Raw genomic sequence first — 22,867 nt, 5'->3', positions numbered from 1 at the left:
AGGGGAGAGGAGGAGAGAGAGGGAGCGGAAAAAATAGTGAAAGAAATAATAGAGGCAGCCAGTAAGCCCTAAAACCACAAATTATAGGATTCCATTCATATGAAAATCCAGAAGAGAGAAATCTAGGGACAGAAAGTACATTAGTACTTAGGGTTGGGGTGGTTAGGAGGAGGATAGCTGAAGGGTAGGGGGTTTTCTTTTTTGAGGTGATAAAACTGTTCTAAGAGGGACTGTGGTGATGGTTATACACACCTGTGAATATACTAAAAATCACTGAATTGTAAGCTTTAAGTAGGTGAATTTTACAGAATATGAATTATACCTGAATAAAACTGTTAAGAAAAATCCCAACCCAGTTTACCCAGAAAGAATTTCTTATTGTTGCTTTGATATGTAAATGCTTGGTTAGAATTATCTGATTAAATAAGAAACAAAACCATAAATGACAGCTCTGTTAAAATAACTTATAGCCCCTTTTAAGGCTTATGAAAAAGATTTATTAAAGTTATCATACCAGGTACTGACTAAAAGTCACTTATTTGCTCACTTAATCCCTACAACCACCCCAAAACTGGGCATTTGAAGGTCTAACTAGGTCTTAGAGGTCTCACAAATACTACACACTGAAGCCAAAACTGGAACTTATATTAGTCTGCTAGGGCTGCTGAAACAGAGTACCACAAACTGTGTGGCTTAAAAAACAGAAATTTATTTTCTCGTAGTTCTGGAGTCTGGAAGTCCAAGATTAAGGTACCAGGAGGTTTGGCGTCCCGTGAGGCCTCTCTCCTTGGCTTGCAGACAGGCACCTTCTTGCTGTGTCCTCTCATGGTTTTTTCTCTCTGCACATACATTCCTGATATTTCTTCCTCTTCTTAAAAGGATACTGGTCCTACTGGATTAAGGCTCCATCCTTATGACCTCACTTAACCTTAATTACCTCATGAAAGGCCCTACCTCAAACACCATTACGCTGGGGGTTAGGGCTTCAACATATGAATTCTGGGGGATGCAATTCAGTCCACAACAGAACTCAAATGTGACTCCAGAGCCTGATCTGACTGCTACCCAGTTTTCTACAGGAATAATGCACTAAACCTGGCCTGAAGGTACCTAGCAAGAACACTCATGGTTTCACATATATTATTGTTCTTGATCCATAAAGTAACATGGTAAAGCACAGTTGCAAATCATTTCTTCATTTCACACAGATAAGGAAACTAGTTCAGAAGAAAACAAAGAGACTGCTGGAGACTGCATCCTTTATTAAAAAGTTACATGAAAATAAATGCCAGCAAAATGAGGGCATAAAGCAAGAAAGAAGAAAGTGATCCAGAAAACAGTGGATCCAAGTCCAGAAAGCAATGATATCGTACACCCAGAAGACAGGTATGTGACAAGCCAAGAGGGAAGTCTGGTGTGGAACAGGGGAAGAAGGCTCCAAGAAGATCTCTTGGAAATAAGGGGAATGGACAAGATAGGCAGAAGGAATGAGAAGGGAGAGGTTAATTTTTCATTTAAATCTTGAAAATTTGGTTAAGGCAATTAGGTAAAAAATAAAGAATTCAAACTTGATTACAGGGACATACTGCTTTGAATGGCACAAAGATTCTGAAATTGGAATATAGAGAAGGAAACATAAAACTGCTTATTAGGTAGCTCTGCAATAAAGAAAAATTATACAGACATAGTAACAATGTAAACACAAAGACCAGTCAAGGAAGACAACTCTGAACAGAATATAAATGTTATCAATTATATATAAATAAGCATATAGTTCAATTTATGAATTGAAAACGATGATATAACTAGATTAGGAGGGGCGCCTGGGTGGCTCAGTCGGTTAAGTGTCTGCCTTCGGCTCAGGTCATGGCCCCATAGTCCTAGGATCGAGCCCCGCATCGGGCTCCCCACTCAAAGAGGAGCCTGTTTCTCCCTCTCCCTGCTGCTCCCCCTACTTGTGCTCTGTCAAATAAATAAAATCTTAAAACAAACCAAACCAAAAAAAACTATATTAGGAGAAGGCAGAGGGAAGGTGAGAGAGGGTATCACCTATCTAAATCCTTATCTACCTCAGAAAGAAGTTAATCAACAATGTCTGAAATTGTTAAATCAAGAACCGCAATATAACATTGTTGAGCAATATAGAGGTAACCCCATAATTAATAAGCAGAGCTAACTTTACTGAGTACTTACGGTATAAAAAGCATTACATTTATTAATTCTTACAACAATTCTATGAGATGAGTACCATAATTCCCATTTTGTAGATGAGGAAATGGAGACACAGAAGTTAAACAGCTTGCTCAAGGTTATACAGCTAGTAAGCAGTGTAGCCAAAAAGAACCTAAGCAGTCAGGCTCCCACATCTCTGTTCTTAATCAGTGACTCTTAAAAGCTGTTAAAAACAGAAATAGTTACAAATGGTTATTTCTGAAGGTATGACTTAGGTGGGGAAAGTAGAGGGTTTACGGAAGTGACTGCTGACTTTCATTTTAAGTCGTTCTGTTATTATTTGATTTTTTATTTGATTTTTCAATTATGTACATTAACTAAAATGAAAAGACAATACCAAGTGCTGGAGAAGATGTGAAACTGCTAGTGTAGACTATTAGAACTATTTTGAAAACTCTGTGGTAGTATTTACTAAACCTGAAGAGATACATAACCTGTGACCCAGCAAACCTACTCCTAAACATATCCAATAGAAATGTCCACAAATGTATAAGAATAATCATAACAGCGCTATCCAATGGTTCATCAACAATAGAAGGGATAAACTGAGGTACAATCACACAGTGGAATACTCCACAGCAAATACAATGGACTACATCCATACACAATGACATGGATTAATTTCACAAATGTACTGCTGAGCTACATAAAGAATCTAGAAAAACAATGAGTGCATACAGTATGGCTCAATTTATATAAAGTTCAAACACAGATAAAATAATAAAAACCACCCCGAAAGCAACGACAGTAGAAGTCAAGATAGTAGCTACTCATAGGCACAGTAGGGAGGGTAGTGACTGGGTGGCAGGGACTTCCTGACTGCTGGTAATATTCTATTTGCTTGTTCTGAATGCTCTTCTCTTCACTTTGTAAAATGCACTGCATTTTATAATTAGTGCACATTTAAGGGGTGAGTTGTATTTCTGTAAAAGTTTAAAAGAAATACCACGTTTAATTTAAAAATGTACATTACTTTGGTAACATTTTAAAAATATACAGTATTTAAATTTTACACCTACAAGAGAAGACAAGCCTTCTTCTCGTATGTGGATCTGAATCTTTTTTAATGTCTAAAATGTTTTTTCTCTAAGATGTTTCTTCAAGAATGCTGTATAAGCACCCTGAATGCCAGCTGGTGACATCTCCATCACATGGTAGCAGTAAAACTGTTTGCAAACACTGTGATCTTTAGAGAAAGAGGGTTTACTACAAATCCAATATAAAAATAGTCTGAGGTCTAAATCTACTCTTGACTTCAGCATGGGCTTGTGTGTCTTTGCCAAAGTAATAAATCTGCTCAAGTTTTCAGCTCAATAAAAGGGAAAATTCACTAACAATTAGAGCACGTAAAAAAAAAAAGACACCGCTATTTCACTGCATTGCATACCTTCTATCTCTAGAAATACTCAGGAAGAAGTTGGACGAGACTTTGTCGAGGGAGGGTGTCATGAAAACAACACAAATTTAGAATCATACAATCCCAACACCTAGAGATTTGTTTCAAAATAATCAGGGGGAGGGGAGTGTGGGGAGACAGAGATGGTCAAAAGTGGCCATAAATTAATGACTGTCTGCTATGGATTATGGGGGTTTACTGAACTATTCTCTTAACTTCTGAGTTAAGTTTGAAATTTTCCATAATGAAGAATTAAAAGAGGTTTTTTTCTGCATACTAAAACAACTTCAGTTCTCTCTTCCTGTCTCCTTTCTCTTCAATACTTTTTTTAGCAACATCATTTGCTCTGTTTCTACAAGTTCTATATATTGATGCCTAAAAGTAAATGACACCTTTTCTTCAAACTTGCTCCTCTTCTATTTTCTTACTGGCACTGTGGATTTCATAGACACTTGGGAACCTGCAGTTACATTATTTACTCTTTCCCTTCTCACAACTAATCTGTTCCACCTCCATTCCCCTCTACTGTATTGCTAAAATGTCTCTTCCACTGTTGTTTTATGTTGTCCACTGGCCTGGCTCAGATTTTCACTGGTTACTGTGGTTTCTGAAATCAGGTTTCCTCTTCTTAAAAAGAGTATTTTTAAAATCCAAAACAAAAGCCTGCAGTTAATCTTTAAATAAAAAGCTACCTGATAGGACTATTACAAAGACTTAGAAAATTCACACAAGGGAAACACCTAGTGGAGTTCCTGGCACGTACCAGACACACAGATTCTGGTTTTCTTCCAAGTCTTATCAAACTGGCTTCCCCTTTAACTCACTGAATCCCTAAAGATAACCATACAATGTCCTGATTCCTGATTCAGTTCCTTTATTTCTCCCACCAACACTATACTTCTATCCCATCTGCCTGTGTCTAAAGATAAACTGTCCTTTAACTGGTCAGCTCAAATGTCATCTCATCCCTTTCCACAAATGTGCTTGAGAATACAGAGACCAAAGTTAGGCATTCAGAGACTATAGTCTTATTTCATGTTCAGGAATACAAGCAACACTACATCCTAAGGAAGAGAGTAGAACAAGCAGTTCTCAAGAGGCAATTGGGAGTTCTGTGTGGTTTTTGCCTTTCAGTCTGACAGTCTTGGCTCTCTCACATTAGGAACTAAAAAAATCTAAGTGTGCTCCAAATTCTCCTAAACCAAATACCTAAACTAGATAAAGCAGGGGTGATTATTTTCAAAATGTTTCATTTGTCATTCTTCAGAGGTATCTTAGTATTCCTTTAAATAATGAGTTCCCCTGCTGCATTTAAGTATCATTACAAAACCTCAATTGGCCATAACTTTTCTGGTACACATTATTATACTAAGTATGGCACACTAACACAAAACTACATACAAGTTAGAGAGAAAACAAAGTATGAGTGGTTCAAAATACTCTTATTTTCTATATTAGTAAACCATGAAACTAAATTGCAAATTTTCAATTTTACTTAAACAATTTGATTGATATTACATTAAAAAGACAATTCATGACAGAAACTCCTCCATGCTTACCAGGGTTAGTACTGCCATATTATTTTTCCTGAGAGACTGTCTGCCTGCTAACCACTGTGATCCCATAACTAGTCCCCCATGGTAAGCTCCTTCCACCATTCAAATTCTACTTCAAAAAGTCACCTCCTCTCTGTAAACTGTCCCCTCCACCTAGTATCACTTCCTCACCTGAGTTCTAAAAGCACTTTACACATACTTCTATTATGCACTAATCACCCTGTTTACTTGTCTCTTTCTCCCTAGCTCTCCCTTCACACCACCCCCTCTTCCCAACTAAACTGTGAGTTGCCTGGAGAATAGAAACATACATGACAGCTACTGGAGAATATAGTTGGTAAGAGCAGACTCTGGAGCTTGAACATAGCTTGGCTTGGAATCCTGTTCTGCCACTTCCTAGCAACATAAACTTGAGCATACTCTGACTTTAAGCCTCAGTTTCCTCATATGAAAAAGGAGGATAATAATTACACCCAGCTGACAGAGCTGTTATAAGAATTACATGAAATAATAAAAAGCATTTGGCATCCCTTACTCCTCAGCTTCCTTTTGACAAGGCAGTTTAAAGCAGTGTTAAGCACACAGGTTTTAGAGTCAGTGCTTCGTTTTGAATTTTGGTTCTTACATCTGCTAACTTTAAGACCTTGGGCAAGCTGCTTCAACTTTGAGAGCCTCAGTTTCTTCATCTGTAAAGGTAAGATAATAATTATTACCTATCTTACAGGGTTATTGTAAGGATTAGATGAGAAGGTTCACATAAAGCATTAGGCACTGGGAGGTGCTCTAGAAATATTTCCTATCAAACTTTGTATTTATCTATTTTAAGGTTGGTCTCCTGGAGACATAACCACAGAGCAAACTCCTTCTCTTCCACAAAGAACCATTTCAGGAGTCAGCACTCACCAAGTATGATGTTCAAGGTCATAGCTGTTAGCCTTCCCTGGATTTTAGATTCCACATGGCCATGATTTCAGTCGTCATACCAGTTGATTTTTTAAAAATTGTGTTCTTTCTGAGGATATCAACCTGCAAGTGCAGGTAAACTAATAATAGCCAGCATGCCTCCCTACCTTAGTTGTTACTTTTCTACCTCTGCATCAATAAGCTTTGTAACTAAAGCATATATTAAAACTGAATATAGTAAGACACTGACTTATGGAAGCCTATGGAGAATTATTCTATTTATGGAATTCCTGGGTGCGTACCATGCTGACAGAGTCTATACTTGGGAAAGTGATTTTAATTCCTGTACTCCTAAGGAGAAAAAAGTACCCATGAATAGTTATGAAACTAATAAGAATAAGGACAACAAACACGGTTATAAAAACTTCTTCCCAATCATCTACCTACCCTCTACTTAATATGAAATATTCACGTTTGTCCAAACTCCTAATTCTGCATAGAAGAATCAAGATCTAAAATTCTTCACCATTTTCTGATGTGGTTTTATATATACACTGTATACACTGAACAAAAGAGTGATAACAGAGGCTGCAAGTCCCTCATAATAGAACTCACCTTTGAGTTCAATGTTAACTGATATCCTGTGCACAGGAGAGATACAGTATCAAATGAAATGAGCCACTCAGGCAACCAAAGTAATCCTCTTGACCATGTCTGATAAATCTCATATCTTTTTATGTTCATCACAACTCACATGTGAGGGTCCCTTACCATAGCCTATAATCAATAAAATTGAAATTCTCAGCTTTCACAAAGCTGGGGGAGAAAAGAACTGTCCTTAAATCCAAATTCTACTCCTCTCTACCAGCTCCCCCAACACACACCTGTTAATAAAAGAATACAAAAATTACTACTTTATTGATTTCTAGCATGTCTGTGAATGATACAATACTTTCATATACATCCTTGATTCTCATGACTCATAACAATGTGTAGCATTGTAAGTCTTATTTACATATGAAGAAACTAAGGATGAGGAAGTTCAAGTGCCTTTCATAATCATAACTACAACAGATCCACTCAAACCTGTACTGCTTACAACACCAAGAATTAAATACTATAAATCAACTGAAAATAATGTATGTAATGTTCATTAAAGCTGACTCAGAAAGTGAGGCAACAGGGGTATCTCCTTCCCATATGGTAAAAATAAATGAGATTAGATCAGCAGTTCTCAAATATTTTGTTCACAGGGCCCCTACACATTTTAAAAAATTAAGGACTCTAAAGACCGATTGTTTATGTGGATAATATACACATTTACCACATTGTAATTAAAAATGACACTTTTTTTTAAAGATTTTATTTATTTGAGAGAGTGAGAATGAGAGAGAGAGAGAGAGAGAGAGCACATGAGAGGGGGAAGGGTCAGAGGGAGAAGCAGACTCCCTGCTGAGCAGGGAGACCGATGCAGGACTCGATCCCAGGAATCCATCCCGGGACTCCAGGATCATGACCTGAGCGGAAGGCAGTCGTTCAACCAACTGAGCCACCCAGGGGCGCCTGGGTGGCTCAGTTGGTTGAGCATCTGCCTTTGGTGGCTCAGGTCATGATCCTGGTCCTGGGATCAAGGCCCCCCGCCCCGCTTCCTGCTCAGCAGGGAGTCTGCTTCTCCCTCTCCCTCTGCCCCTGCCCCCACCCCACCCCGTGCATGCTCTCTGAAATAAGTAAATAAAATCTTTTAAAAATAACACTTTTAGGGACGCCTGGGTGACTCAGTTGGTTAAGCGTCTGCCTTCAGTTCAGGTCATGATCCCTGAGTCCTGGAATCGAGTCCTGCATCGGGCTCCTTGCTCAGTGCGGAGCCTGCTTCCTCTGCCTGCCACTCACCCTGCCTGTGCTCTCTCTCTCAAATAAATAAAATCTTAAAAAAAAATAACTTCTATTTATTTGACACAGAGAGAGAGAGAGCACAAGCAGGGGGAGCAGGAGGCAGAGGGAGAGGGAGAAGCAGGCTCCCCACTGAGCAGGGAGCCAGATGCAGGGCTGGATTCCAGGACCTTGGGATCATGACCTGAGCTGAAGGCAGATGCTTAACCAACTGAGCCACCCAGGTGCCCCCCAAAATAACACTATCTGAAACACAAGAATACACAAGCTCACAAGTTCACATTCCATTTGCTGTCAGGATGATGACGTCATCCTGGGAAAAACCTGTGAAAGAATGAGACTGAAAAAGGCAAATAGCATTTTTGTATTGTTATGAGAATGGTTTTGACATGGTAGACTCTACCCTTCTGCAAGGGTCTTGGAAATCCAAAGTGGTCCCAAGCCATACCCTGAAAACCACTTAACGTTAGAAGGTTAACAGCTATCATGGCAATTCTTAAATTCTAAGTTCTAACCCACCATCTTACTTTAAGTACATTGTTTCTCAGGTCTAGATTAAAAAAAATTTCTCACAGGAAGGGCTGTTTTATTTATTCCCTCTTAGCACTAATTCTCTTTACAGTGTATAGTGCCCTGGTCAAAGATGGTACCAAACACAGAGTAAACTGAATCTCTTAAGTCTAGTGGATGGGGAAAGAGAAAACATCTTAAAATAAAATTATCACTTCTCTACTATGGTAAAGACATAAACAATGAAGTATGTAATACAAATGTCTGATCTTAAGCCAGTTAGATGTATCAAATAGACAAAAACTCCATTCAAGACACGAAGGAATAGCAAAAGATCTGAACAAGAGAAATAAGGAGAAAAGTTAATACTTTAAGGTTATATATCTGTCCAGCTTTCTCCTAATTTTTTCTCTATCCAAATAAAAGTAGCAAAGCATATTCTGAAACATAAATGCTTTAATATTGTCTGTATCTCTGCTTCTCTTACCTAAAGTTGGAACTTATTAAATTTTTACTTAAGTATTTTTAAGATGATTTGTAGTTGCATATTTGAGAGAAATCCCTACATGAGACCTCTGTAAAAATAACAGATAAGTGAATAATAATGCCACCTCATAATTACATAATTCCTTTTTCTTAGAATTTTTAAAACTTTAATTTTTATTTCATTAAGCCTTCAAAATAACAAGTTGCATGACTTGCCTAAAAATACACTAAATCAACAAATCAACAAATCAACAGTAATTCCAGAAGTAAAAGAGAAATTCCTGGTCATCTAATCCTATTGTTTCAGGACAAAGAGGCTGAGTTACTTTCAAGAGAAACCTTAAGAGCACAAAGTATCCCCAAGGCTCCAACAATTATTACCACAGAGTCTGGTCTAATAAATGCTTGTTGACTGGCATGATTCTCGGAATAACAAGTCCAAATCCTAAGTCTATAGCACTAAAAAATCCAAACATTTTGAATAATTTACTCAGATATTTTAAATAAACAATTTACTAAAATATGGCCTGTAATTTAGATAAATTGTATTTATGGGCTTTATTACAGACTAAAACTGTTGGGAATTTTCTCCTTAAACTTGACTAATTTCAAAATGCCAGAACTAAATTCAATCTGTACTATCTACCACTCCAGTATTAGTAAATGAAGGACGCGTAGTTTGCTACATTTAAATTCTTTCCATGTCAAAAGTTTACACGTTAGTCCTGTTTAAAACCCAAAGTTAAATACTGAGAACTAATGACCTTTCCAAATATTAGAATAGACCAGACATCACCTGTCCTAAATCTTACAGAATATTATACTTATGGTAAGAAAATGAGGTTTTCAGTGCATTAAAAAAATGATTATCATACAGTGAAATTAGCTATAATAGAATGGCTCTTACGTCAACCACAGCAAGTTTCACAGAACTAAAAGCTTTGAATTATTTACTTGCTTGACCAAATAACTAAGGTAGCAAGACTGTTGTCAGCAACCACAATCATCCTTAGTGATGAGTAGGAGTATAATCAAGTATATATGAAAGACTATTGTGTGAAAAGGACAGTAAGCACACAACACCAACACCAGATCCACTATTTAGTAGATACTGATGTCTTCATGAAATGCCTGTATCTAAGAACAGAACACAGTTCTTTTTTAAAATAGAGATTTTTGTAGCCAGCTACTAAATAGAAATATGTCCTCATTATTATTAAGATTTTACAGCAAAAAACAATAGTCACTTATAATTGCAGATTATACAAGTAGGATATGGGAGTTGATCCTACAAGAATGTTTGTTTCTGTACTAGTATGTACAAGTATGTTTCTATGTTTCTATGTTAGAAACAAGTGTGTTTCTAAACATACTGAGGTCACAAATACCTGTTTCACTGGCAATGTTCCTTACCACTGAACCAAGTATGCATACAGATACTTAATACAAAGGAAAAAGCCCAACCAAAACATTTTTACTGTGCTAATCATGGTATTCTTGTTTGTCTGTTTGTTAAGTAGGCTCCAGGCCCAGTGTAGAGCCCAATGCGGCACTTGGACTCACGACCCTGAGATCAAGAACTGAGGTGAGATCAAGAGTCAGATGCTTAACTGAGCCACCCAGCCACCCCCTAGTATTCTTGTTTTTAAGTACATAACAACAAGAACTAATTATGCTGGGCAGTGGGACATTTTCTAGCTCTTTTCTCAAAGCTATGCAAACCAAAGCACAGACATCCCAGTACCCCACCCACCATATCATCACCTCCATTCTCCCGACAATACATGAAGAATTCATGGGCATAAATACCCAATGTGTTGATTAGAGAAGAAATACATGTACTAAAGCATTCTGCTGGTTTCATGAAAATTGCTAATTATGCACCAGACCAGTGAAAATTAGTTTTATTGTTATTCTATATCAGTCCAAGGAAAGGATCATTTAGAGTTTATCTATACTGACCTTTCCTAAGAACGTGAAATTAAAAGCCACAATTTCTGGAGTGTCAGAGAAGGTTGCAAACACATTCATGTTTTGTTTTTGTAGAAATGAGAGGAGAGCTGGTGCCCCCAAGGTGCCCAACAGACCTTAACTCAGCACCGTGAACTGCAGGAGACTTCAATCGGCATAATTTGTGTGCGTGTGTATGTTTGTAAAGGGAGGTGGCACTCCTCTTCCATAGTGATTTTACAATCAGAATTAGGTTACATATCAGCAGCCTGTGTTTATAGTAACAACCTTCCATCATTTAAAAAAAGGTTAAAACATGTTCTGTACATCTGTTTATGAAAGTCAAAGAATACAGAGCTCTTTAGAGGTAGAATTCAAAATTCCAGCACTTCAAATACAGAGCTGTTTCACTTTGTGAAATTTTCACTTTGTGAAAATTTATCAAGCATACACTTAGGATTTGGGCAGTTTCTATCTACACAGACACAGACACACACACACGCACACACATATATATGTCAATAAAAAGTTTATACAAAAAAAAGTTCTGGCATTTAAAGGGCTAACGTGCTTTTTCATATAGGACAGTCAAAAGGTGGTATTTCAGCAGGGACATGAAAAATGGTGTGAGCTCTTTGGCTCTCTGTGGGAAAAACATTATTAACGAAAAACTGGGAAAGCCCTTGTGACGGGGGCAGGCGTGGAGTGTGAGAACAGCCAGGAGGCCAGAACAGACTAAGTGAAAGGAAGTTATAGAAGGTAAGGTCAAAGCTGGAGTCGAAGCCAGGATTGAAACAAAGTGGCGAATGAGAGACCCACACAAACTGCCGGGAGGGATATCCATGTTACTCTTACAAACCAATCTGCCCAGTGACATTTATAATATACTCCCCCATTTTATTGTTAAGGAAAGAGTTAGAGAAGATGGGAGAGGAAGAAAGAGAGGGAGAGAGAGGAACCTCCTCAGCATGCCAGAGGCCTGAATATGTGTCTGAGCACAGAGTTAGGTATACACATCAAACTTAACACTGGATGTATTGGGGGATGAAATTAAAAGGGAGAGGAGTACATTTTCAACTTCTTTATGTTCCTAAATACCATTTGAGCATTTGCAAAAAATACGGCAAACAAAAAACAAAAAACAAACTGAAGAAACAGCAGAAGAAAAAACCTAATATCTACAAAGATACAGGTAGAAGGATGTTTACGGTATCATTATTTCTATTAGTTAGAAAAATGAAGAAAATCAATAAGGAATTGGTTCACTTATAGTACTTCTGATCAATGTAATTCTAAGAACCTGTTAAAACAAATGAAGTAGGTATATTGAGAAAAGCCGAGATATAGTAAGTTTAAAAAAAAAAGGGCAAGATGCTAAGAATGGGATGATCCTGTTTTTATTAATTTATAAAAAATTAGAATATATTTAAGAAAAAGTATGGAAGAACAGTCCCTGAATTTAACCATTTTAAGATATTACAGATTTTTCACTGATATTTCATATTTTCCATTTGAATTTTTACAATGAGCTTATCATTCCTCTGAAAGGGGAAACAAGTTTAATGTGTCACCTAGCAAATGTCTGACATATCTTGAGTAAAAAGACTGACAGATGTAGGATAATCAATAAATGTGTATATTCAATGAGTTACTAAAGGGAAGATATGTTTATTCAGTAGATAGCATATATGTGACATTTAATATCTCTACATTAGATAGATATTATTTCCATTTCCATTTTACAGATATGGAAATTGAGACTAGGGAAGATAAGGCCTCTTGTTCAAGGGCTCTTGCTTGGGAGAGTGCTAAAATCAGGCACATATTACCCCAAAGCTCTATTGACTGGAATAGACAATTTAAGTACTTCTCTATAGCTGCAACCCCCCAAAATAAAATAATTCCAATAGCAGTGACAGTCTCTACTTAGCACCTGCAGTTCTACTCATCTGAAGATAATTAACATGTAGTCCTCCATTTTCTCTGGTACAAGTACAGTATGTATGTGGTTTTATGTAAGTCTTAGCAATTCGGCAAGAAACATTTTCAAACAAAACTTCTGTAAAACTTGTACTAATAACTAGGTAGTTGCTTTATGACTTTCTTGTGAAGTATGATGTTCTCTGATGCCATGCCAAGTGTCAGTAGGTCCTATGACTCTCGTAATGGAACAAAGGGATTTAACAGCACTTGTTTCCTGGTGACACTGTTCTGAGAAAATAGAGAATTTGATAGGAAGAAATGTCAGGTCAATATTTAACTTCTAAACATGGTATTGGGTGGTAGAAACTCTAACTTTAAATGTCAAATATTCTTACTGAACAACTGATTCAAAAAGCCTCAGTCTGCTATAGGGAATCTTACTAAGAGGGGGGGGAAAAAAAGAAAGACTGGTTATACTTCCTTGGATAAAGAATTTTTAGGAATGTCTGAGCCATATGAGTCCTGTATACCTTCTAAGAAGGCCAACACAATTATTAAAGTGCTTAATATTTAACCATGTTAGTTTTAGTTATACTTACGGCAACAAAGTTGTATCCTTCTGTCTGTGCTTATTACTCAACCTGGAGTCTAAGAACCCTAAGCACACCATAAATTTCATGAAATTACTGAAAATCTGTTCATGCATTTTTCTGCAGAGAGCCACAGTTCTCATTAGCTTTCCAAAATCCAAAAAGATAAAACCCTCAAAAGGCTTAAAAGTACCTTTCAACATATATGTACATCTACTCCTTTTTTGTAGGCATTTAAGTCGAGTTTTTGTCTTGTTTTTTAGTTTTTTTTGTTTAAACATTTAAAGCAAACTTTTTTTTACAAAGTGCCAGATAGTAAATATTTTAGAATCTGTGGGTGCATATGATCTGTCTCATATTCTTCTTTCAGCAACTTTAAATGTAAAGTTTAAAAATGTAAAAACCATTCTTAACTCAAAGGACTAACATCAGCTTGTTTTAGAGTTACAGTTGGTTTACCTCTACAGAAATAACACAGCATGAGCTTTGGAAGTCAAGACTCTTTCTTTGAGAAAGTCACTAACCCCCTCTAAGTCTCAAGTTTCCACATCTGTAAAAATGAGATACTAAACTCTCCCACGCAGTAGTTTTAACTATTGAGGCAGCAAGTGCACAGAAGTGCCCACGCAGTCCCTGGCATATAGTTAGCAAACTGGTTTTATTATCCTTGCCTGTGCCTCATATGATAGATCATCCGTGATATTTATAAGTCAATATTAAGTGTTTGACCAGCAGGTATACTCCTCCCATACAATCTACTTTATAGTGATCTGCTTTGGCTATTTTCAGAAACTAACTGGGGTTTTCCTGGACAGCCAGCAGGCATGCACGCTACTCATGAGAATCTAATAGTCTCCTCATAATTACTCTTCTCCCTTCAATGTGTGAACCAAGTTTCTAGAGCAAAGATTTAATTTATCAGTATGTTATTTTCCATCTAAAGTGTTACAAATGCCCAAATCACAATAATTCAAAAAAGCTTAAGAAAACCTAACTTGAGGGCGCCTGGGTGGCTCAGTTGGTTAAGTGACTGCCTTCGGCTGAGGTTATGATCCCGGAGTCCTGGGATCGAGTCCCATATCGGGCTCCCAGCTCAGTGGGGAGCCTGCTTCTCCCTCTGACTTTCTCCCCTCTCATGCTGTTTCTCTCTCGCTCGATCTCTAATAAATAAATAAAATCTTAAAAAAAAAAAAAAGAAAACCTAACTTGAAAGAAGTAAAACCAGCATTAATGGGAGTATACTTAGGTGTACCAAGGACCTAAGGTCACAAAATATTATAGGACAGTCATCAGCAGAGATACTGATCTCTCCTCTTCCTGTTCCTCACAAAACGGAAGGTCTCAAATATATCCAAGATGCCATTATAATGAGCTTCAATTGTTCTGTTTTCTCCAGAAAGATTAACCAGCTTAAAAGCATGAACTATGTTATAACCGTTTTTATCCTTCACCACACCTACCATAACACTAGGTATGCTAGTCTTCAGGAAACAGTTACTGAAAATAAGTATTTTAAAAACGATTTTATTTATCTAAGACAATGATCTTTCAATTCTGTTTATACAGATATTCATCTACTACTACATCATTACTCCAGAACAGCTAGAGTGATACAATAATGTCCCTGTCTGTACTCTCCCAAAGTATCAAAGGTTATATTTCCTACTAACCTTAGTAAGTAAAACTATGATTCCTACAATCACTAAGGATTTTGGAAGCTACCGTAAAATATTTTCCAGCCTAAGACACCTTTTAAAAGTTGTCCATATACAGTATATGAAAGAGTAAGTGAATAAATACAGTATATGACACTTACAAATGATTTTGTCAGCTTTCAGTAAATTTACTTTGAAAAGTTTGTAAGACATGATTACTCAAACCATCTTTACAGGGGGCCTGGGTGGCTCAGTCAGTTAAGTGTCTGACTCTTGGTTTCAGCTCAAGTCATGATTTGGTTTCAGCTCAAGTCATGATCTCAGGGTCGTGAGATCAGGCCCTGTGTTGGGCTCATGCTCAGCTCGGAGTCCACTTGAGATTCTCTCTCCCTCTCCCTCTGCCCCTCCCACTCATGTGCTTGCACTCTCTCTCTCTAAAATAAATCTTAAAAAAAAAAAACTTTTACTTCAAATAATCAGTAAAATGAAAAAGCTATAATTAACAGTAAGAGTCAATGTTTTTCTTCCTCATCTCAGAAGACAAAGAAAAAATAATTACAGACCACATTATAGAGCATGAGGCTTTCCAGACCAAGCCTAATTTAGTTCTCTGAAATAAATGGTATACTTAGAGAAGATATAGGTAAATAAAAACATGCTAAAAAGCTCTACCTAACTAAATACAGCCCAGTCCTTGCCTTTGATGGGACAGTGGTCCTCCTTGATCTCTAGTCAGTAGGAATATTTGAAAAATTTCCACAAATGTATACGAGCACAAAGCTTTTCAGGAGTAAAAGAACAGAACAGTTATGACAAAAATAGCCATGTTCAGAAGATATTCTATGAACCTGAAGAGTGAAGTTTTCCCCCAAATATTTGTTCCCATGCATTCATCAAATTCAAATATCAACAAGTAGATGTCTCCTTTATTTGTAGATCAGATTAGTATATCCTTAGATAGTTAATGACCCACTTCACACTAAAACAAAAATCCACCATACTCAAGTGAAAAACAGCCACTATGTACTTACTACCACTGTACTGTAGAGAATGAAAAATGTTTCAAGGGATTTTTTTAAAAAATTCTGGTAGAATTTTTTTAAATTTAACATTATATTGAAGTCTTTTATAAAATAAAATTGCTCAAAGTCCCTTGAAAGATAATAATGTTTAAAGAAGAGTAATAATTATCACCCTTTACTATCCAGCTATTAACTCTTCCCATTTTCACTGGTTAACAACAGTATTACTCCCTATTTAGAAAGGATCTCAAATTCATACGATGCCAGGCCAGACAACTACCATTAGCAAGTAGGTGGGGACTATAAACTATGCATAAGAACTTCCTGCAGCTGCTACCAGACCTATCTCTCCATCCTGTTATTGCTATAAGGAATGCAGGCCTGGTGCAACAAGATCTTCCAATGTTTCCTAAGAGAAGCCAGAAATCCAAATCATGCAAAATCTTCCCTTTTTAAATACTGGCAATTATGAAACAACAACAGAAAAATACCATGAGGCCAAATAAAAAGTACCTGCAAACTGAATATGGCCTTTCAGTATGCAACCAGTGCTAAAACAGCAATAAGAAGAGTCTAGGAAGAGAAGCATCAGTAAGAATCTCAAGTCTCTGACTCCCAACCCTGGACCATTACTCAGATTTCACAATGAAGATGGATTCTCCATGTAATCATAAATATCAGTGGTAATCTTTCTTTCCTGAAGACTAATTTTTGAGTTAATTAAAAAAAAAAAACCTGGTAGCCCCCCCGCCACATACTAGTACTTTAATTTACTATTTAAAGTATACATTTTAGGGAAAAAGTTCAAAACAGCATTTGAGGGAGATGAACTTAGAATTATATTAGTAAAACTAAATTATAATATGTGGAAAATGTATACATATTATAACTCATTTTTTAAAAACATTATAATGTTTTACAAACTATGTTAGTTGGGTAAAATGAAGTGTTAATCTTCACAGTCCTTAGAAAGCAAACCACTTGAACTCCTTCGAATCTCTAGATTGAGACATCAGGAACTGGCATTCCTCATAGGTCACTTTCACTTTAGAAACATGAAATGGAAAAACAAATAAAGGGTGGGGAGAAGTGACAACAATGTTAACTGGTAAGGTATTTCTGTTATATAATAATTAAAGTGCCAAAGGATCCTAAGACTCAATACAATTTTCTTTACTGCTTTAGCTCTAAGTAGATTAGATGGCTAAAAAGGATAAACAAGCAGACCTTCTATTTGGAAACAAAATCTGCTGGATTAAAAAAGAAATACTATGTGGGGCAGCACCCGACGATAAAACCTTTAAAGGATCTGCTCTCAAAATTTTCAATTTAAGAAAAAAAACCCTTTAGTTACACTCTTCTCAGAGTTCTCAGTTGATTTGTAAAGGTACCTCCATATATGTTATATTGGTAACATACTTAAAAAAACAAAAAATAAAACCTTAAGAACTAGGTGACAGAGTTGAAGGAAAAAAGGTAGCTTTGGCTTTATCAGGGCTGGATTTTACTACCTAACAGCTGTGTGACTTCAAGCAAGTTATTTAACTACTCTGAGCACTACTCTCTCATCTACATAAAAGGGTAAACAATAGCTACTTTAATTCTCATTATGAGAATTGTGATACATCTTAAATGTATTTTAATTCATTCTCTTAACTGAAATCTGAATCCGCTCCACAACATCAGTAGCTTAAAATACTTCTGGCAGAAAAGCTACATAGACAAGAGAACTCAACACTTCCTGGGGCAGCCCATTTCATCTTCACACTTCTATTATTTTCTTTTACTTAACTAAAATCAGCTGCCTAGTTACTTCAACCCTCCATCAATCAATCACATTCTAGTTAAATCATATTAAGTACTGTTAATTCAGTTCTCATGACACTTTAGGCTCCACAATGGTTGAGGCTGTTCACTATTGAAGCCCCAACACTGAAACAATGATAAGCACATAGCAGGTGTACAACAAATATTTGCAGATTAAGTAATAAGTTCTGTTAGTATGTACTGATTTACCACCGAAATGCCTTCTAATATAAAGAGCACAAACGTACATTTCTGGAGGTGACCGTTTAATGTGTAAGGTTTAAAATTTGAACTATCAAAAATAACCAGACACATGCTATGTTTTTAAAAAACCCCTTCAGATATAGTAAATGAAGGCAATTTTACTGTACTTTAAATGGCGATGCTATTCAATGATACAGATGATAAAGTTCCTTCAAAGCAATAAAACCTACTGTCTCCATAACTGCTATTCATAATTTCCTTCAGATTTAACTGAATTCCAAGTCTACATTAAAAAAAAAACAAACCCTCAAAATGATATCCAACCTCATTGCCACTAGCTATTCTGCAATAACCCCCCCAAATAACAATTTAGTCAAATTTTATTACCTGAAAGTTACCCAGAAAACAGCAGAATGCCAAAAATCTGTAATTTTTTCTCATTACTTTCTTAGCAAAACACTGCTATAAACAAACATCTCACTGGTTAAATAAATACCAGAACTCATTTATAATTTAGTCAGTTACATTCCAAAGCTTGAAGAGCAGGTTTCATAAAGTATGTTCTACTTCACAGAATGGGAAATCAAGCACAGTGAACAACCAGTTCACCACCTTCTGCAAATCTATGGAAATATATCCATTATAAAGTGAATTTCTCCTGCCACTCAACAGTTTTTTAAGCTGTCACTCTATGCTATTAGCCTAAACAAAACATAATTAGTAAGGCGTATCTGCCACATACAGAAGTCAATAATCCATTACAAACCCAAACATAAAATATCTCTGGATTACTTGGGTCACTGTTGCTTGACACTTTGGTAGAAAATTAGTGATCTAGAAATATGCAACTAGAGGGCACTAGGTAAGGCAAACATCAGACTGTCAAAATCCAAGAGTCATTTTAATGAACAGAAAATCAGAGGACAGAAAGTGATAAAAAATTCAGCTGATTTTGAAGAAACAGCCATGTATGACCCTTTCTACTCCAACAATTCAGACCAAAGTAGATGAAGCCCCTATCCTTACAAAACTTTCTTTTCCCTTCCACTTCTTCCAAACACCAAAAACAAAAAACCCCTGCCGATTAATCAAAAGAGTATACTACATAAAATTAAGCCACCACATACAGGAGAGCTTTAAAAAGTTAAAATCACTACCTATCATTAAAATTCCATCTGCAGGGTGATCTCCGGTACTGTGTAAGAAACTTGCAGCCCGAGTTGATACATGAGCAGAATCTAGGTCTGTGCTACAGAACCTACCCCAAAGGGCTTCGAAGATGACAGTAACACAACATCTACGTATAGGCTCCCAAACTGGTTTTCAATTTGCTGTGGGAAAATATAACAGATACTACTGCCCTGCCCTGAAAGTTGCCAAAGCGCCACTGCAAAAGTGGCCTGCAGTTGCAAAATACAACAGCCTCGGGCTATCCGCACACTTCTTTCTCATGCCGGTTCTTTGGGTTCAGGAACAATTTCTCAACGTGGTCAAGGTGATGCTGCAACACCGCCCTCAATGCCGCAACCACATACAGGAACAGTTTCTCACCAGTCCCAAAACCGACTCCTGGGGACTAGGGGGACTGCCCTTACATTTTCAACATGCTGCTCCTACCCACGCGGACAGCACCCTGAGTGCCCACGAACACGCAAGAAGCCTTCTGGCTCATACTGATGCCCTCTGGAAGCAAAGAATGTGTGTGCACTACTCGCCTTCCTCCCGGGTCCTGTCCGGCCAGGGCTGGGGAGATCCCTGGAAAAGCAGGGGCTGGGGATGAGCCTCCGGCCTTCCCATTCCACGCAGGCAGCAGCATCCCGCCCAGGCCCGACTTCCCGGCAGCTAGGCCCCCGCGCCGGCAGGGTATCTTTCCCCCACCTCCCTCCCTCTCACCTGATCTTGTAACTCGGGAGAGTGTGCTTGCGCTTGATGACTTTCTTGAGCTGATTGACGATGATGGAGGTAAGCTGGGGCATAGGCCGCCCTTCAAACTGGGAGCGCACCTCGAAGTCGATCAGCGGGTCCTCCACGAAGGAGAAGAACCAGTGGGTGAAGGGCACGCGAGTGAAGACGAAGCGCAGCCTCCCCACCACTCGGGACAACTTGACGAACAGGTAGGCGGACTTGCCGAAGACCAAGTCCACGTCGATGGCCAGGTGGAAGCCGCCGTTGTACTCCACCTCCGCCTCGAAGGCCAGCTCCTCGGGGGAGGTGGCGGGCAGCGTCTCCCCCTCGGGGCCGTCCGCTTCTCCGCTGGCCGAGGGCACCACCGGCCGGAGGAGCCGGATGGTCTTGATGAAGGGCACGGTCTCGCCCAGGAACACGTCCCGCAGGCTCAGCCCCTCCAGCAGGCGCCCGGCCGTCTTGGTCTGCAGCAGCTCCTCGAACTCCACCTTGATCTTCTTGGTGACCCAGCGGCGAGCCAGCGCGGTGTCCCGCAGCTCCCGGAACAGGAACAGGATGGTGGCGTTGAGGAAGTAGCAGGTCTCCCGCGTCGGCGGAGCGGGGGTCTCGGGAGCCGGCGCCGGGGTCGCGCCGCCCTCGGGGGGCCCGCCGGAGGGCTCCTCAGTCCCGCCGCCGCCATAAAGGTACTCCCTCAGGGCCAGGCCCGGCACCGGCTTGATGTAGCGGAAGCCGTCGCCCGCGCGGGCCGCCTCGTCCGGCGGCGGCTCGGGCTGTTTGCGGTACAGCAGCAAGAACTGGGTGAGGAGCGTGAGGAAGGAGCCCAGCACCGCCGACGCCAGAATCATGAGCAGCAGCCCCATCCCGGCACCGCCTCCGCCCGGGCCGCCCGGGCCCCTGCTCCCGCGCCCACAGCGCCGCTCTCTTCACGTCGCCGCCTCCGCTGCCTCCATCTTGAGGACATCGGGCGGCGGGGTTGGGGCGAGCGGCTCCCTGGGCCTCGTCCGGCGGCTCCGGCAGGCGCGGTGCGGCGCCCGAGCCCGCAGCGGCCCGCGACTCCTCAGACGCTCCCGGAGGCGGCTGCTGTGGCGGCGGCAGCCGCGGCGGCGGCGGCGGCGGCGGCGGGCCGGAGGGGGCGGAACGGCACTCCCTCCGGCCTGTGCTCATTGGACGAACGGCGCGTGACGTCAGGGGCGTGCTCGCTCTCGGCGGTGTCGCCTGGCACCCGGCGCCGGGGCGCGCGTATGCGGGTCCCTGTTCACCTCCCAGGCGCCCTTCCAGCCCCGCCCCCCTCGCCAACATTCCATTCCCCCCGCGGTCCACGTGGCTGTCACTTCTGGAGCCAGCGACGGGATCCCGGGAGATAACTGGGGCCACCGTTGGAGGATAAGGAGGCCGGGCGTAGATGGCGTGGCGCGTTCTTGATTCCGGTCCTCCCGTTACCTTCTGATGTGCCCATCCCCCCCTCTTTCGCCGCGGTCCCTGCCTGTTACCTCTGCTGCAGTGTGGTTCTTTCACTCGCGCGCCTGAGAGATGGGCTGGCGGCGGCTTTCCCTGCAGGGCAGCGCCGCAGAGGGTCTGAGCTGGACGTTCGGAGACTTCCCAAGCCGAGGACAGGACTGAACTGCCTCAGAGACCGCGGTCGCTGACCGTCAATCCAACCGGCAGACGCTCTGCGTCTGCGAAGGGTGGGCCTGGGAAGGAGGGACGGAGAAAAACGGCGTAAGATGCAAACTAACTTAACCACCAAGGTGGATATTCGAGATTAAATGAGAAGGAAGTAAAAGAGCCCGGATGAGCAGGGATGATAAGTGAGATGAACTTGCCAGATGATCAGAAGATGAATAGTGGCTCACCGTCGAGCTCTTGCAGTGTGTTGAAGAGGAAGTTATTGTTAGCCCCCACCCATTTTACCGATGCAAACACTGGCGCAGAGAGGCAAAGGAAGTTGCCTAGGGTCACCCAATGGAGGCTGGTTTGTCTAAAACTAACTCCCCAGCCCTTGGTCACTAATCTGTACCATGACAACCAAATTGCTAGAGTTGGAAGGGGGTTTACTGGTTCCCTGGTGCACGGGAAGGGGGAGTTGGGGAGGAGGGTCAGGAAGGACTTGGAATTTTGCACAGGGTAGCACACTGACCAAAGCCATAAAGTTAACGAAGCCAGGTTGCCCAGAACAGTGATACTCCTCATGTCCTCTGGCTACTTGGTTGTTACATCATAAATGCTTATGTGGCTCCTGCCACGTGGACACCACAACAATTCTACCTCTAGCCCTACAGAGGTCAGATATTCCCTACTTAAAAGTCCGGACGACTCTGGGTGGCCCTAAGGGCCAGGGCATGGCCCCTCTCTCTAGCCCTGGAAGATCTTCAAGCTACTGATTGTTTCGAATCTGGGTGATTCTAGAACAAAGGCAGAGTTCCACCCCATTTTGACCCAGCTGGAGCAGGTACAGAACTTTGGAACCAGGCCTTACTTACTCATTACCAGGTGTGAGACCAGAATGGTTCCTTTACTGGGAGAATGTAAGACAGATGCTTGCTGAGGAGCCGGGCTTAAACCCCATATTCCACATACTACAGAAGTCCAAAGCCCTGTTGGGATTTCTGGGAACTCCAGCATGGTCTTTTCTTGTAGTCACCTTTGACTCCTGGCGTCTGCTTCAGGACCGCTGTCTCAGTTCTCTATGGTTTCAACCCAAATGGGAATTGTAGGCTCTTCCTCAATTTCAACCAAAAACCTTATTCATAACTCGTGCACCACTGTGAGAAAAGTCACTGAAGCTGGATGTGAGGTGGAGCAATGGAGTAGTTCTTACACTTTCCTGAGATCCAAAATC

General features: G+C 40.2%; 1 protein-coding gene across 1 annotated transcript in view; it reads right to left on the bottom strand.

The window, feature by feature from the left end:
• Positions 1-21,084, bottom strand: part of PDZD8 (PDZ domain containing 8) — a 79,221-nt gene extending 58,137 nt beyond the window's left edge. Inside the window, exon 1 of the mRNA XM_025881106.2 lies at positions 20,017-21,084. Coding sequence (XP_025736891.1) covers positions 20,017-20,888 — 872 coding nt within the window. The 5' untranslated portion in view covers positions 20,889-21,084. The remainder of the gene's footprint in view (positions 1-20,016) is intronic.
• Positions 21,085-22,867: the final 1,783 nt, after the last annotated feature.

Source organism: Callorhinus ursinus, unplaced genomic scaffold, assembly GCF_003265705.2.
Source record: "Callorhinus ursinus isolate GAN/ISIS: 27379988/994484 unplaced genomic scaffold, GSC_fseal_2.0 scaffold20, whole genome shotgun sequence".
Taxonomy (NCBI): domain Eukaryota; kingdom Metazoa; phylum Chordata; class Mammalia; order Carnivora; family Otariidae; genus Callorhinus; species Callorhinus ursinus.
Note: the sequence above shows the minus strand (reverse complement) of the source record. Positions and strands in the feature narration are given on the sequence as shown.